The sequence below is a fragment of the Acanthisitta chloris genome, unplaced genomic scaffold (genome assembly GCF_000695815.1).
Source record: "Acanthisitta chloris isolate BGI_N310 unplaced genomic scaffold, ASM69581v1 scaffold1798, whole genome shotgun sequence".
In the NCBI taxonomy this organism is placed as follows: Eukaryota; Metazoa; Chordata; class Aves; order Passeriformes; family Acanthisittidae; genus Acanthisitta; species Acanthisitta chloris.
In genome coordinates this window covers 3,752-20,680 of record NW_008688523.1, presented here as the reverse complement: position 1 = coordinate 20,680, position 16,929 = coordinate 3,752, and the positions used below count along the sequence as shown (strand labels likewise).

The following is a 16,929-nucleotide window of genomic DNA, read 5'->3' as shown; positions in this document are numbered from 1 at the left end:
TGTAAAAACAAGGTTCTCACTGCAAGAATGATTAAGTACTGTATACATACAGCACCTCATTTTAATTGCTTTCAACTTCTCATTTCCCCCTGAAAAGTTTATTTGCACTGGGCAGAGAGTAGGCATTTAATTAAACTTAGCTTTCAAAAACTCATGTTTTACATATATTTATCAGTTCACATTATGCAAGAAAACAACTCCAACTTTTTTTCTTGAAATGATCTCTTACTCATGAAAGTGTTAGTTGAGCCTTTTTCCTAACTTCCCATAAGAAACTAAGCATTAGTCACCAGAGTTTATTTGCAAAGAAAATGGTTGGGAGTTATAAAATGACTGAAAAGAGACTCTCCAGATGGCCATTTCAGTCTTAAATAAACATCCTTATTCTAACACTAATTTAAAACAAGCTCACTGGACTGTTCTAACAAAACAGATCCATTTAATAAGTCTGGATTTTCCAGCCAATCAAACCCAAGGCAAAGACTTCCAATAATTTTGAAGGTTTTATCACCTGGTGCATCAAGGGCAGGAAGGGTGCAGATCTGTGAAGGGAAGAACTAACCATGTCTAATTCCAGTGAGATTTGTTTCTTTCTTTTTTTAAGAACTTGGTGCTTTAAAGTGCTCATTGGACTCAGTTGCATTTTATTTACACTCCTGCTATAGAGGAGTGCAGATCTGTTTCTAATTCTGTTATTTACACTTCCCTGCCACAACAGCATCTTTCCCACTAGCAGCTCTCAAAAGCATTTAACTGTTTAGTCTTCGTGAGGACCATGTAAAACACCAATTATTACCTTTCCATTTTCTTGGCAACAGGTAGGAAAGCACAAAAATTAAGCAGCTTGACCAACTGTCTTAGCAAAGGCCGAAAGCCAAGCAAAGCCAGTATCAAACAAAGGTTGACTTCAGTCTAAAGCCATGAAAATCAGCAAACTTGGAAACAGGACATATTCTTTGGAGTGTTATTCCTCTAAATGATGTGCAAAAAATTCCATATTCTCCCTTTCTTCCCTTGGATAAGGATATCAGGGGGTGTCTCATTTTATTTACTGTCATGAGAGAGATAAAAGCATGACTCTTCCTCACTGCAGTCTGAGGTGAAGTAGAGAAACAAACTTTATGGTGCTTTATTCTTGCAAACACACATTTGCTGGGCTGCTGCAGAATGACTTAATGGCTTGGAAGAGACTCACTGTGGGTAAAGGCTATCCAGAGTTCACTCTGGTTTCAAGCAAAAAGCTTTGAAACTGTGTTTGTCACACGCAGGAGTTGTGAGGATTGAAGGCAGCATTGATCCAGTGCACAGTTCTCTCTTTCATTTCCCTTTGCCTCCAACAGAAACCAAGCTGAAGCACAGGAGCAGCTTGTTACAGCTGCACACAACCTGCACCTTCACTGACAGCACTGAATCACACACAGTACTGGTAGGAAACTGGTAGTTTCAAACGATCAAATGACCTACTAATCATAATTAGCTTGAGAGGGAATGGGGCACTCTCTTCTGCCACTCTGCAAGAGATTGTTTCTGGAATGATGAAATTGGCCTCCCTGGAAAGGTTGTGACCTTCTGCAAAGGACAAGAGCCCAATAAATACAGAGGAAAAATGTCATTTAGGACTCAGCAAAAGGAGAACTGCTGATTAAATATTTTTAAAGCAGTGTCTGTTCCCAATCCAAGTCTTAGTGGTGACTGTATCACTGCTACTGCTGCACTAAGTGCTTACTAGCATGCATTTTATCCAAACAAATCTGTACAGAGTAAATTAAATTATAGGTATGCAGCATAGCCAGTGTTCAAAAAGAGTGATAGATCATGCTGGTCCTTCAAATCAGTACACCAGAGTACACCATTACCCTATTTTTCACCAAAATAATATATGTTTGAAGAGAGGGCAAATAAAACAAGCAATAAGGGTAGCAGGTTTCATGTATGAAGTTCTCACCTTTTAAAAAATAAAGGAAGTTTTGAGAAGTTTTCTAGGTATAACTATAGTATACACACACACACTATATATAGTATATGGCTATAACATATATAGACTATAACTCACATTTTCCAAGAGGGTTATGAAAATAGTGAGGACTTTCTACCAATAACATTTTCTTCATGGATCACAACTGAGCTCCAGAGCACAGGTAAGAAAAGTGCCAGGAAATGGCATAAAGACAATATTAGGCTAAATAATAGATTCTTGTACTGTTCTGAGAATTTGCCACTGTGGATGTACATTATAACTACAGAATGATTTGGGTTGGAAAGGACCTTAAAGATCATCTTGTTCCACCCCTCTGCCATGGGCAGGGACACCTTCCACTAGCCTAGGTCAAAAAAAAGCCACCCCAACCTCAAGCCCAGCAGTGCTTGTCTTCAAAGACATGTATGTATTTTATACCTTACATTTTCATGGCCTAAAAACATGGTCTCATCAAGTGACTGCCTTCTGGTGTTAACCCCCTGTATTTCACACAGGAGAGAAGATTTTGACTGCTATAATAAAAACTCAGACAGCAGTTTTAAACATGACATTTAGGATTGCACCAAGTGTATTGTCCCTGCATGGGTAACAATAGCCCAAGTGCAAGAAGCCTGGAGGGAAGTCAGCTAATATTTTTCCATTGATGCACATCCTATTAACTCCATTGTGCCCATGATCACTGTAACTCCCTCTGACACTTAACCCTCTCTCCCATCCCCATGCTCTCCCTCTCCATCGTTATCTTTTATCATGCCATTTACTCACTCTCTCCTGCAGGGAGAGGATACACATTAGTTTTTCTGACTCAAAGATTCATCTCAGTTTCTGTATTAAGAATCAGTTACGTTTGGAGAAGATAACTAGGAAATAAAGCAGATCCAATTAAAACATTGCATTCTACTAACTCAAGTTCACCTAAAATTACCTATGTCAGATATCAGTCTCTTTTTGTTTTAACTTCTACACATTTTTAATAGATTTGAAAATTAAGATTTTATCTAGGATAAAATCCAACAAAACTAATGAATGGAATTCATAGAATCCTAGAATTTAGGGGTTGGAATGGGCCTTACAGATCATCTAGACCCAACCCCCTGCCCTGGGCAGGGACATCTCCTCACTACATCAGGTTGCCCAAGGCTCATCCAGCCTGGCCTTGAACACTGCCAGGGTTGGGGCAGCCACCATGTCCCTGGGCAACCTGTGCCAGTGTCTCACCACCCTCACAGGAAAAAACTTTCTTCTCACATCCAACCTAGATGTTCCCTCCTTCAGTTTGAACCCATTACCCCTTGTCCTGTCACTGCAGTTCCTAACACAGAGTCCCTCTCCGGTTCCTTGTAGGCCCTTCAGACATTGAAAAGTTGTTCTGAGGTCTCCACACAACCTTCTCTCCTCCAGGCTGAACAGCTCCAACTTCCTCAGCCTGTCCTCACAGGGGAGATGCTCCAGTCCTCTTATCATTCATTACTAATCAACTAATAATCTTTATCAATCAATCAGAAGACCTTAACAATCTATTACAGAAGAGTTATACTCTGCTTTCAAGCCTGACTGGACTAACAAATGAAGTTACCTGAACTTAGTGAACTCAACCACAGATTTTGATTACATCTTTCAATATTTTCAATCTAACAGATATCATTTCAATCTAACAGATATCATCTTCACATCCATAGATTTTTCTTGTTTCAATTAAGGTGTTAGAAGTGGGAAATTATACCTCAGGCTCCCTTAATGTTTCAAATCTCAGTACGTTTCTGAACTCTGAATGAATTAAACATTTAAATGACATGACTGGATCAAGCTGACATGGAGAACACATCTCTCAGTGACCTTTAACAAAAGCAGAGTTCATTTTTCAACACGCTCAGCTTGCAGGAGTGATTACTTATAGCATCTCAGCTCTGTAAGACTTGAACAACAACAAATATATCTCTAAATTTAATAACATACTCATATATAAGCATTTATCTGGAAATCTAAAGTAAGTGACACACTAAGCAAATCTGAAAACCTACTGGTATTTTTTACTTTTGAAAAGAGCATCTTAAACAGGAATAGAAATAGACCAGTTCAATTGGACAGGACCTATAAAAATCATCTAATTCAACTGCCTGAGCACTTCAGGGCTGACCAGAAGTTGAAGCCTGGTATTAGGGGCATTTTCCAAGTGCCTTTTAAACACCAGCAAGCATGGGTCAGTGACCAGTGCTCCACTGCAGCTGCTTAAGCTTCAAGTTGAACAGCAGGTGAACTATAATTAGTAGTTTCATTATACAAGGAATTGCTAAAAGAAATACTGGGAAGGAACACCTTGTCCACATCAAAGAATTACTTACCTCTAACACACTCTATCAGCTTGGGCCTGGGAGGTTTAGACTTGGGAGAGGGTGAGTTGAACCTCAGGTAAGGAGCCTTTTTCAGGGTGCTGCGATGGCCATGGTAAATGGGTTTCCCATACACTTGACACAGATAATCTTCATCCTGTACCAGTGCACTTCTACTCACAGGTCCCTGATGCACACCAAAAAGACAAAAATAAGGAGTTTACAATTCTTCATGTATGGAAATTTGAACAGGAATTACTTTCATTTAATTACACACACAAATTCTCACATCGATACTGCAGAACAGTTGGTACCAGAACAGAAACCAGTGACTTGAGAACTCACATCTGCACTTCTTTCTTTCCTCTGTGAACGTTCAGAAGAAAAGTAAGTTCTCAACCTCTGTTTCCTTGTGTTATCCTCTGTTTGCTTCTGCAATGGCTTAGCTGCAGATAAAGGCTTCTTTGTCAAGCATCCTTGGACTTTTTGAGGTTTGCCTTTAATTTCTTTCTGGTTCTTCACAGCCTTGATGTTTTGGGCTTTCTTGAGCCATGGGACCTTTTGATCATATTTCACTTGTTCTGAATCATTTTTTGCCATTTCAGCCTAAAGACAGAACATAAATGTCGTAAGTGGAGATTTTTATCTTCAAGGCTATCAGAAGAGTCTGTGGGTAACTTTGAAGCTTTGAGAAATGGCTTTTTTTTTCAAGTTAGCCAGCAAGTGGGACCAGGGATTTTCATTAAGCAACTCAAGTTCTAAAACAGAGGCAAATATTTCATTATAGCATACTACATGCTGGTGGTAATAGGCAGTTATCTCACGTTTTCATGTTGTGAGTAAACCATGTTTAACTATTGACAGGGAAGAACAATGTAAGGTGGAAAAATACAAGGCAAAAATCTGAATCTGGAGAAGAGGAGGCTCAGGGGTGACCTTATTGCTGCCTACAACTACCTGAGAGAAGGTTGTAGCCAGGTGGGGTTGGCCTCTTCTCCCAGGCAATTAGTGACAGGACCAGAGGACATAGCCTTAAGCTGTGCCAGGGGAAGTTTAGGTAAGATATTAGGAAGAATTTCTTGATAGAAAGGGTGATTAGACACTGGAATGTGCTGCCTGGGGAGGTGGTGGAGTCACCATCCTTGGAGGTGTCTAAGGAGAGACTGGACATGGCACTTAGTGTCATGGTCTAGTTGACATGGTGGTGTTAGGTCACAGGTTGGACTTGAAGATCTCAGAGGTCTTTTCCGACCTGATTGATTCTGTAAATTGATTTTTTTCTAGCCATACCTGGATTTCTTCACTGATTGCCTTAATCCACTCATCCACTGTCCTCCTGATACGAATCTCTTCCAATACATCTCTGGAACAGAAGAAAGAACTATTTTAGGTCAGTTTTTAAATTGCACAACTCAATTCCTGGAAAAGCAGTGACCTATAAACACCATAAAAAGAGAAACCCAGAACACAGACAGTAACATTACACACCTCTACACTCTCTAAAAGGCACTAAGCAAAGCCTACATGAGTTTCCCAAATCCCAATCTGTTCTTACACAATGCCACCTGCAAACCCCATGTCCTACTGGTATGTATTAACTTCATTATAGGAATAAGAAGCAGCGAAGTGTCACCTCCTACTTTGATCAAAACTGATAAAACAAGGCAACAAAAATATTCCAACTTAAAAGACAAAAAGCAGATGACAAGTTACTACAACCTCTGAAAGATAATGAGAGAGATATCATGTCTGAAAAAACATCTTTACATATGTAGAATAGTTACCTCCCTGAGGAAAATGCAAGTTTAAAGTGTATTTTTAATAGAAAAACTCTATTATTCAATGCAGGGTATTTAGCACAACTAGTGAAACAAAAGTTCAAAAGCCAACGATGTGTTGCAAGGTGACCAAGTCTAATGTTTACAGGGTTACAAAGCCTCTTCTGCTCTGAACGATAAAATCAGTCTCTAATTTTGTATTAATGATGTATTAATTAATTGTGTTAGTACAAGTTTGCATGGGAAAAGCTAAATGCCCTGAGGTCAGTTTGAGCTGATGATAAAGGCTCTGAATTTAGATTTAGCAAGGAGTAACAGTTGCCTAACAAGAATTCAGCTCACATCATGAGGGCTTAACCCCATTGAATCAGTTAATGTTGCTAAGCAGAGTCAATAAACACTTTTTGCAGAGAAGTGCACTAGTTCTTCAAAGCACAGATCAAAAAACCTGAAAGAGAGGGGCTAAAAGGTGAGCACATACATGAGCAGACTCACAAAGCACTGGATTACAGGCTCTCACCTGTTGGCAGTCAGGCTGTTAGTGAAGGAATAAAAGGCATTTCCATCCCTTGCACGAGTAACAGCTTCCAGGTTTTCCTCAAGAACTTTCTTATTGTTTTGAACTACTCTTAAAACCCTCTCAGCATCCCTCAGGATGGATCTTGGCACTTGAACATTTTGAAGGATGGATGGTTTATTGAGCAGATGATGTGCAGGAAGCTCAGATGCAACAGTAGGATTTTTTGACTAAAAGTGAAACAGAACCTTTAGCTTTGAATCAAATTCCCTATTCATCTGTTCCCATATCAAATGCCTTCACATGAAACACCATCCACAAGTACCATCAGCAACTTCAGTTACTGCAGAACATTCAGTGTGCTGCAAGTATATTTAGAAGTCAAGAAAATTGAAAGACATCCAAAAGATCTCAAAAGCAACGATGTGAAGTATGAGAGGCAATGCTAATGAAGCTAACAAGAATATGAAAAGATGGCAATTAGATACAAAAAGTATCACATGCAAATCTCTCCATGTAACACTAGTTGAAGTTAATTAAAAGCTTAATAAAAAACAAGTCCTTTAAATATATGCACTTATTTGGCATCAGTCAACCCCAAGAAACACCAAGCAATGCTCCTAAGTTTTAACAACAAATAAACCCCTCAGCAGCCCTTGATCCTCTCCCACTTCGGCTAATTTTCACTCTCCAGAAGAAACAATGAAGCAACTCTCAGCCTTTTACCTAGCCCAACCCTTTCAGACAGATAAAAATCCAGCAGAAACTAGCTGCTAAATGCAAAAGGAAGGGACAGAAACACAGGAAACAAGTGCTCACATTCATTCTCACACTTCTGATGAAACCCAGAGGTCTCCAAGTGCTTCACTTAATTAAAAAAATAAATTAAAAAGGGATAAATGTAACATTAGAAAAAAACAAACTCCAAAACAAAATATCCAAACTTGAGTAAACTCTGGAAGTATCAACTGAATGAACAGAAAAAACCCTAAATCAGTTTTGGCTTTAAGGCTACTCTTACCAAATGAGAATTAAACAAAAGTCCATGTTCTAACTGTGCACTGACACAATGAACATAACAAAACACAAACCCACATACTGATCCCATGACCCTGGCTTTGCCTGGTGAGAAAAGGACAATGCCAAATTTACCAATTTCATATAAGTTTTAACTTGAAAAATAGACTTTTTGACAGGTAAAATTGGTGATAAAATGTAAGAGTTAGAGATCCATGTGCAATTGTAAAGTGATGTAGAGCTGCCAAGTAGGTCCAGACCATGAAATGGTACTTATCAGTCCCCACTGTGCCTGTGTGAGACAGCAGCTTTCTGCCTGATGTTGGTACTCACCCCTCAAGGAACTGCACTGAGACTGAACGAGACACATTCAAAACTGTTTCAATATTACAGTATTTTTTAAAAAAATTTTTTAAAAATTTAAAGAAAAAAAATCAATATATACCTTAATAAGATCATTCATGTCAGATTTCCATGAATTTGCATCCTGAAAAGATAGAAAAGCTATTGAAGTTTTATCTAAAGACAGCTCTGCCAGGGTAAAATCTAGAGTAGACACTTGATCGGTTTCACTGGGCACAATGAATTCCTTGTGCACTACTCAATCTCACTGCACACTTGTGCTGGGTTAGAGCACCACCTCCTGTCCTCAGCTGATGCAGAGCTTGCATTTGTAACAAAAGGAGGACATTTATCCACATGGAATATCCAAATATAACAAAGGGTGGTGATTGATCAAAGAGCTCATTGATCTAAGCATTTGTTATCTCACTGTACAAATCTCTCAATGATGAGGAGTCAATAGCTAAGCACCTAACTGACCCAACTCCACATTTGCTGAAGTCATCAGTTCTGTCTTCCCATTGACCTTTTCCATGAGAGAAAAGATTTCAAACCATTTATGTCAACGGTGTCTCTCACCTGTTATTCCTTCTTCCATCTCATCCTGTTCTGTTGCCTATACTAAGATATGTTACTTGTTAAAGTTTTCAGCAATAGCAGTCAGCAAATATTTGCAACCTCAATGGGACACATGGCACCTATTTTATTACTAATAAGAACAGTTAAATATGCAATTAATTCATTAGTAAGCTCTAAAATCTATGAAACAATGCATCAGCTATAGTACAAGATCTGACAGATGGAGCCACATTTTCTACAGATACACAACAAATATCTGGCAGGTAGGAAATATGACAGCTGAAACCTTCAACCACAGAAATGAACCAACAGAATCAAAGCTATTATGTCACTCATCATCACTCATCATCACTCATAGCCCTGTGAATTTTCAAGTCCTCCTCCTTTCCCACTGTGTGTATTTACCAGGACAGAGAGGACCAGAGCACACAGGTACACTTGGCTGCCACATGGAACCAGGTTAGCAAACAAAAGCCTCAGTTGTCTAAAGCCAGAGACAAGCTGCATGTTGCCAGCACAGAACCAGCCTAGCACCAAAGGGACAAAATCATTAGCACAAGAAACAGCACAAGGATGTGTGCCAGGCAGTCCTGTGCAAACAGCACTCCTTACAAAAAGAAGTGGCAAAATAAGAAAGGAAGTAACTTAAGTCATCCCCCAAGCTGACTGCAGAGAAAGAGAACATTGTTCCTTCCCAAATGGGAATGTTACATCTGCTCTAATGTCACAGGAAGAGAGTAAGCAGAAAACAGGCACTGAAAATACCCAAAGCCTTAAAACAAACCAATTCACTTTTTTCTCTCTTTCTCATCTGTATGTTTAGCAGAATGGCAGTGAGAGCCTCTACAGCCTAGTCCATTGCACACTCATGAAGCCATTAGTCAGGCTAAAAGTCCTTACTTCCACACAGAGAGACTCCAAAACTTCAAGTAATTGTAAATAAATGTTGGTCTTTTCAGAGTGGCAGAAGCAAGGGCAACACTTACTGCGACCAGAACTCTTTCTCCGAGTTTTTTCTACTCCACTTATTCCAACTTCTGGTCATTCTGAAAACACAGACTTTACCTGTACGATGCTGTGCATTTCTCTTCTCAGCTGGCCAAGATCTTGCAGCAAATCATCTGCCTTTTTCACTGTTTTCTCCATGGAATTGTAGCTTTCCAAAGCAGGGATTGAGTCTGCATGCAAAGCAGTATGCCTGAGGGGAGAAACAATCCTGATTAAACCTCTCATGGCTCCTCATGTAGACCAAGAAAGTAGCCAACTGTGAAACCAAGCAGAAACTTAAGAGTGCAAGAAAAGCTTGGACTTGATGATCCCAGAGGTCTTTTCCAACCTGATTGATTAATTCTGTGAATATCAAACCTTGACATAAAGTGGAATTTGTTTTTGCATCTGAAGTCACAGGCAGATTACTGGATTTTTCTCTGTTTACCACTTAACACCTTGAGCTGTATCGTTGTATTTTCAACAGTGAAACTACATCCAATAGATCAACATTTAAACTTTGGATCCCTTTCCATGTGAAGCAATTGATACTTTTGTGCACATCATCATAAATTAGACAATATATGCAGCAGTTTCTCATTATATTAGTGAAATTATGACATTACATTACTGCCTAGAGAAAATATTGCATGGCTAAGAGCATTTTTTCACCCATTTTAAAGCTTAGGAATTGTTAGGTGGATGCTGTTCCTTCCCAAAGTGCTCCCAAACAGCTCCCATAAGTAGGCAGCTTGGAGTCTCACTGACAATGGCACTTGCACACAAAGCCTGCACATCTGTCCTCCTCACCCAACTCTGCAGGCAGCTAAAGTAAGAGAAATATACTCAAGAGACAGAAAAACACTCTCAAGTGCCTCACAGTGACCTCTGAGAAAGGTGTTAGGAATTACCCTTAGCAACAAGCCTTCATCTACCTGCAGTACAACAGAAAGCATAGAGACATAGAATATCCTAAGTTGGAAGGGACCCACAAGGACCATCAGTCCAACTCCTGTCCCTGCACAGGACACCCCAACAATCACACCCTGTGCCTGAGAGCATTGGCCAAATCCCCTCTGAGCTCTGTCAGGCTTGGGGCTGTGACCAGTGCCCTGGGGAGCTGTTCCAGTGCCCAAACACTCTCTGGGGGAAGAACCTTTCCCTAAAATTCAACCTAAACCTCCCCTGACACAGCTCTACACTGTTCCCTCAGGTCCTATCAAAAGTAATGCCAAAGTAGCATGGAAATACTCCAGTGCTTTACTTCTAGCACAGCTTTACCAGGCTCAAGGACCACACCAGTGACTGTTACACCATCAATATCTAACACACTGCTCTCAATTTCACTAAAACAAACAAAAACTCTGCCTCTGTTTTGGATTGTTGTGTTTATTTACCTGTCTCTCTGGGAATGACAGCTCACTCCGTTGCTGTTTAGTGCTGCCTTCTGGAAATATTCAGTTTGTCTCAGTGGCATTTCTTGAGAGCTCAGAATATGCTCCAGAAGTTTCTCTTCACCTAAGGCAGAAAAAAGAAAGTTAGGCTTGCTCAATATATTTAATACTTTTCTTTCCCTTTCCATATATTTCACCATTATCTAATACTCATCAAAGAGGGCAAAAATAATTTTTGTATTTATATAATTTTTATATTTAAATATATAGATCTATTTCAGATAAGGCAAGGTACATATCACCACTCACTAGTCTGTCTTACTAACTCTGCTTTACATCAGCAAAGTTAGAGTACAGATGAATGAAACTGTGATGGCAATGAACCAAGTCACAGAGAACACTCTGTGACATTATCGACAGAGTATTTCTTCTTCCTTTGTCTCATTTCATTTATTTCTGGACCCACTGAACTATAGGAACATGTGACAGCTTTGTAAAAGAGACAGAATCAATTAGGTCAGTAAAGAGAGATCATCACATCAAGTCCAACCTATGACCTAACACCATCATGTCAACTAGACCTGGCACTAAGTGCCACATCCAGTCTCTCATTAAACACCCCCAGGGATGGTGACTCCACCACCTCCCTGGGCAGCACATTCCAGTGTCTAACCACCCTTTAGAAGCAGCAGTCTGAGAAGGATCTGAGAAAGACACACATTTAGCCCCTGAAGTTAGAGCACAATAGGTGGATCTTTTCAATGCTCTTCCTCAATCTTAGATCCTCAAACAATTCTAACAGAACCAAGTAAAAAAACTGGGTATTTTTTTATTCAGTGTTCAAAGCTGAGTTTCATGCCACTAATCTGATCAGAAGCAGCAAAAGAAAATTACTCCACATTAGCTTTACACATGCTGTTCTCATTAGAGTAACCCAGAGACCTTGTGGATCCATGAAAGAATCCAAAACACTTCATTTCAACTAATGATAGTGTCAAATTTATGGAGTAGCTCCTAAGTCTTACATTATTCTGCCTAATCTTCCTTGAACCTGTCAATGAATGGGCACTTTATTTTCCATCTGAGAAAACACTTCAGTGAGCAATCATGCTGAGGTTCTCTAGGTTAGACCAGCACTGTCATCAAATCTTTTGGTAGGTATGAGTGATTTATTCACAAAACTAACCCTCCTCAAATATACTTTCAAATATTCAGAACACATGTATTAAGTGTCAGCAACTCAACAGCTCAGAATAGCTCCTCACAAAGTAGCCCCCAGGCCACACTAATCAGGCCAGAAGTGTCTTGCCTTCACTTGGAGGTTTGGGATTATTTTCCTTTTCCATTGCAGAGTTTTCTTTCTGTGACATTTTCCCATTTTTTGATACAGGTTCTGGAGCACATCTCCGAGGAACTGGTGTCTTCAGAGGAGAATTTTGTGTCTGAATTCCATGACTTTGAAAATGGCTTGAATATGCTTCAGGGGGCACAAAAAAAAAAAAAAAAAAAAAAAAAAAAAGCAAAGTTACTTAAATGTTAAACATTTTCCTCATAGGAAAAGATACAGAATTCTACAATGTTCTGGGTTGAAAAGGACCTTAAAGATCATCCAGCCCCAAGCCCTGCCATGGGCAGGGACACCTTCCACTAGCCCAGGTTGCTCCAAGCCCCATCCAACCTGACCTGGAACACTTCCAGGGATGGAGCAGCCACAGCTCCTCTAGGCAACCTATGCCAGTGCCTCAGCACCCCCACAGCCAAAAATTTCTCCCTTATATTTATTCTAAACTTACATTCCTTCAGTTTGAAGCCATTTCCTCTAGTCTTGTGGCATAAGTTACACAGTGCATTAATAAAACCAATGATACAGAAGAAATGCTTACTACTCATCACTCCTGCCATGTACAACCCAATATTAATGGAAACAAAACAAATGCAAAACTAATACTGAAAATAAGATACTAAGAATTCGTCTTCACCTTGGGCAGGTAATGCACTGGCAGGAAATAAACTCCTGTGAGATGAAGAGGCTTCATGAGGAAGCAATGGCTGTTGTGGCTGCTCAGATTGCTTTGCCAGGAGGCTGGAGGAAGGCACATGGCTCTGCTGTAACCCACGTGTGCTGACTGCAGAGCTGAGGAGATGAGACTAGGAGACAAAAGAACAAAGCATTTATGATCGTCAAATCACAGAATTGTTAAGGTTGGAAAAGACCTCTAAGATCACCAAGTCCAACCATTCCCCCAGCACCACTAAACCATGTCCTCAAGTGCCACATCTACATGCTGTTTGAACACTTCCAGGGATAGTGACTTCACCACTGCCCTGGGCAGTCAGTTCCTATGCCTGACCACTCCTTGGTGAAGAAATTTTCCCTAATATCCCATCTAAACCTCCCCTGGCACAGCTTGAGGCCATTTCCTTTCATCCTGTCACATGTTCCCTAGGAGCAGAGCCTGACCCCGACCTGGTTACAGCCTCCTATCAGTGAGTTGTAGAGAGCAAGAAGGTCTCCCTTGAGACTCTTTTTCTCCAGGCTAAGCCCCCCCAGCTCCCTCAGCTGCTCCTCATCAGACTTGTTGTGCTCCAGACCTTTCACAAGCTCCATTGCCCTTCTGTGGACTCACTCCTCCACCTCAATGTCTTACTTGGAGTACCTTCACTCTCTTTCTTGAGTGATATATACATTCATTTTCATAGAATCCCAGAATGGTTTGGGTTGGAAGGGACCTTAAAGACCACCCAGTTCCATCCCCTGCCATGGGCAGGGACACTTTCCACTAGCCCAGGTTGCTCCAAGCCACATCCAACCCGGCCTGGAAGACTCCCAGGGACGGGTCATAACCTTCCTGGGCAACGTGTGACAGTGCCTCAGCACCCTCACAGCCAAGAATTTCTTCCTAGTATCTAACCTATATTTCCCCTCTTTCAATTTGTACCCATTACTCCCTGTCCCATCGCTACAATTCCTGACAAAGGAAAGGAACTGTAGTAAAAAGTGCAAGGAAGGAACGGCAAAACTCTAAGCATGAACACTTGCCATGGAAACATATTGAACTGATTTTGACCTGCTATTGGAGAGAAAAGTCATTTGCAACAACCTCAGCATACAGACAGGCTTGGACATCATTCTGCCTTTCACAAAGTCCACAGGACTAATGTAACTTATATATATATACATAATAAATACCCTATTAAATCATAGAAATTAAACTATTAGAGAAATAAAACTTTCCAAAATGCTCTAAGCTCATGAATTGGCCACTGGATCTTTCTTTCTAATACTAAGACATAATCCCAATGATTATAACATGAACACTGAGATATAGAAAAAACGATTAAGCTAAACCTTCTGCATTGTGACCTAGATACCTGAATATTCATTTGCTGCTCCTGTAACTTCTCCAAATGCTGAATCCGTTGCACCATGAAAGCATTGATTTGTTTTTCAAGCTCATTGACTCTGTAGTGACAATGAGGCTCCTCATGTTGAACCTTCTTATTGCTTTGCTGTTCAGCCAGATGCTGTAGCTGCCTGTCTGTCTCCTGCAGCTTATCAAGCAATGCTGAAACCGAGTTCACTTTTGCTTCCAAATCATTTTGAACCTGCAAGAGAGGACAAAAAAAAACCCCCAAAAAAACCCAAAACAAAAAACAGGGAGAAGAAAAAACACCTTATTGCAGAAGAGGTGTGAAAAGAACATGAGCAGAACAAAACTTCCTTCCCAAAAGACACAGATGAAATCCTAGTTAGCTCTAATGTTTGATGGTTTAGCAATATTATGAATTTCTAAAAGATAAATCAAATGGTTTCTGTCCTTTGCCCATTTAGCCAAATCCAAACTAGTTCCCTCTGGCACACTGCTCAGTGAGTGTGAGATTCCAAACATGCCGAAAGCAGCGAGCAGACACATTCAGGCTCTCTGAATCTCAGGGTTGCATCTGCTGTTTCATGTGGACACAGAGTTACTATTACCACAAGCTACTTACTCACTTTGAGAAGTGGAGCTGTAGTAGCAATGGCAGCAGCAGTGGCTGCTGCAATGGTTGCTGCAGAATCAGCTTCCCTGGGTGCTGCCTTGGTGTCATGGCCAACACTTTCCTTCCTTTCCACAGAGGCATTTCCCAACAGCTGTACCTTCACCTCCCTAAGCACAGGAGTATTTTGAGTTCTATAAAAACAAACAAGTGCCTGTGAGCAGTATTGTTTTCTCCAGATCCCCCCCAGCAAATTATTTCACACTTGTAGCAGTGATACCACTATAAAAACTTTTCTCCTTGAATCTTTCAACACATAAGAAACAATTTTACTCTCATCTTTGAGCGCAACATGAGACATTGCTCAGGATTATGTTAGAAATTCTAATATAAAAGGCATTTCCCTGTTGTGACTACAACCACAACAAGGAATATATTTACAAGTTTTGAAGTTCAGTGTTCCAGGTAGGATGGAGTTTGGAGCAACTTGGACTAGTGGAAGGTGTCCCTGCCCATGGCAGGGGATTGGAACTGGATAAGCTTTAAAGTCCCTTCCAACCCAAACCTTTCTGGGATTCCAGTCACAAAGTCCAACTAAATTTCTGATCCTCAGGATCTCCAGCCTATGGATAAGCAGCATGTGTCCTTCTCTGTCTTTAAAAATACTACATGGATTTGGTACAAAGTGAATTATCTTGCCTGAGTCTTCTATTATGAAATCACTAATTCAAACAGTCTAAAGGCTTTACCAAAAACATGCCAAATAAACAAGATACACCAGTGAGCAATGAATAATAAAATAAACTGAAAACACCTTCATAAACAGAAAAAGAATATTAACAGAGAACAGTAAATAATGCTTTTTCCTTGCCCACTTTGCATTTTGGCAGAAACTGAAGCAGTATAGTTGTATATCTGTACAGAAAGAGAACACTGACACAAAACAATTCATACTCACTTTTGCTTTAATGCTGCTCTCAGAGCCTCTTTCTGGCCAGCAGCATATTGAGAAATTAAAACATCATCTGTGGGGAGGGACATAAAGACATTCTGTCATGTTAACTGACACAAAATGTCTATTTTGTAGGTAGAGACAAAGTATTATTTCAACATGTACAAGTTTGCTGTTAATAATCTCTTGCCTACACAAAGCACATGATTACTGCAGTAACAAATTGTTTCCCTTCAGTAAGCAGAGGACTGAAATCATGATGAGAGTAAATTTATTTAACACAATTTTACACAGTGTTGAATGTTGGTATCAATAAAGTCTAATAATAGTAAGTAAAGTCTAAATAGTAACTTGAGGTCAGACAGATGAGTCCAAGCTTCAAAGCCAGGCTAGATGAAGCCTTGCGCAATCTGGTCCAGTGGGAAGTGTCCCTGCCCAAGGCAGAGGGTTGGGACTAGATGATCTGTAAGGTCCATTCCAACCCCTAAAATTCTATGGTTCTATGATAAAACACTGCAGATTCTACATTGAAAAAAATTTAATTTAAAAATACCCCACTGTGATATGAGTATTTCCCTGTAGTCATCATAAAATACAACAAACTTTCTTAGTAGCTGCAAATTATGCCAAAAGGACTGCAGGCTCCCCCTCACCCACTCTTTGCAGGGCAGAGGAAACACACCCAAATGTGGCAGGGTTGGGGTTTGCTGCTGCTGCCACACAGATCATACACACACACTGATAAGCCAAGTAGCTGCTGCTTGTGAGTGCAAAAGAGGAAACTCAAGTAATGATTTCTGGCCTTCAGTGAGGGCACTGATTTGTGTTTCTTTCCTCTACACAGCCCCAGATATCCAAGATACATGCAGCAATGTGTTTTCTGTAAAAAGCCTTCACAGAATCGTAGAATTAACTGGGTTGGAAGAAACCTCAAAGATCATCGAGTCCAACCCTACTGTGGTTACTAGACCATGGCACTGAGTGCCACATCCAGTCTCATCTTGAAAACCTCCAGAGATGGTGAATCCACCACCTCCCTGGGCAGCACATTCCAATGTCCGATCACTTTCTCTGTAA

The 16,929-nt window shown here is 40.3% G+C and overlaps 1 protein-coding gene across 1 annotated transcript in view; it reads right to left on the bottom strand.

Moving 5' to 3' along the window:
- KIAA0586 (KIAA0586 ortholog) overlaps window positions 1–16,929 on the bottom strand; it is a gene marked incomplete at its 5' end in the record, with an annotated part of 79,821 nt that overhangs the window by 59,314 nt on the left and 3,578 nt on the right. The window contains 11 exons of the mRNA XM_009081035.1: window positions 4,321–4,495; window positions 4,654–4,914; window positions 5,599–5,671; window positions 6,607–6,833; window positions 8,066–8,107; window positions 9,607–9,739; window positions 10,926–11,046; window positions 12,902–13,070; window positions 14,295–14,528; window positions 14,917–15,094; window positions 15,859–15,925. Coding sequence (XP_009079283.1) covers window positions 4,321–4,495; window positions 4,654–4,914; window positions 5,599–5,671; window positions 6,607–6,833; window positions 8,066–8,107; window positions 9,607–9,739; window positions 10,926–11,046; window positions 12,902–13,070; window positions 14,295–14,528; window positions 14,917–15,094; window positions 15,859–15,925 — 1,680 coding nt within the window. The remainder of the gene's footprint in view (window positions 1–4,320; window positions 4,496–4,653; window positions 4,915–5,598; window positions 5,672–6,606; window positions 6,834–8,065; window positions 8,108–9,606; window positions 9,740–10,925; window positions 11,047–12,901; window positions 13,071–14,294; window positions 14,529–14,916; window positions 15,095–15,858; window positions 15,926–16,929) is intronic.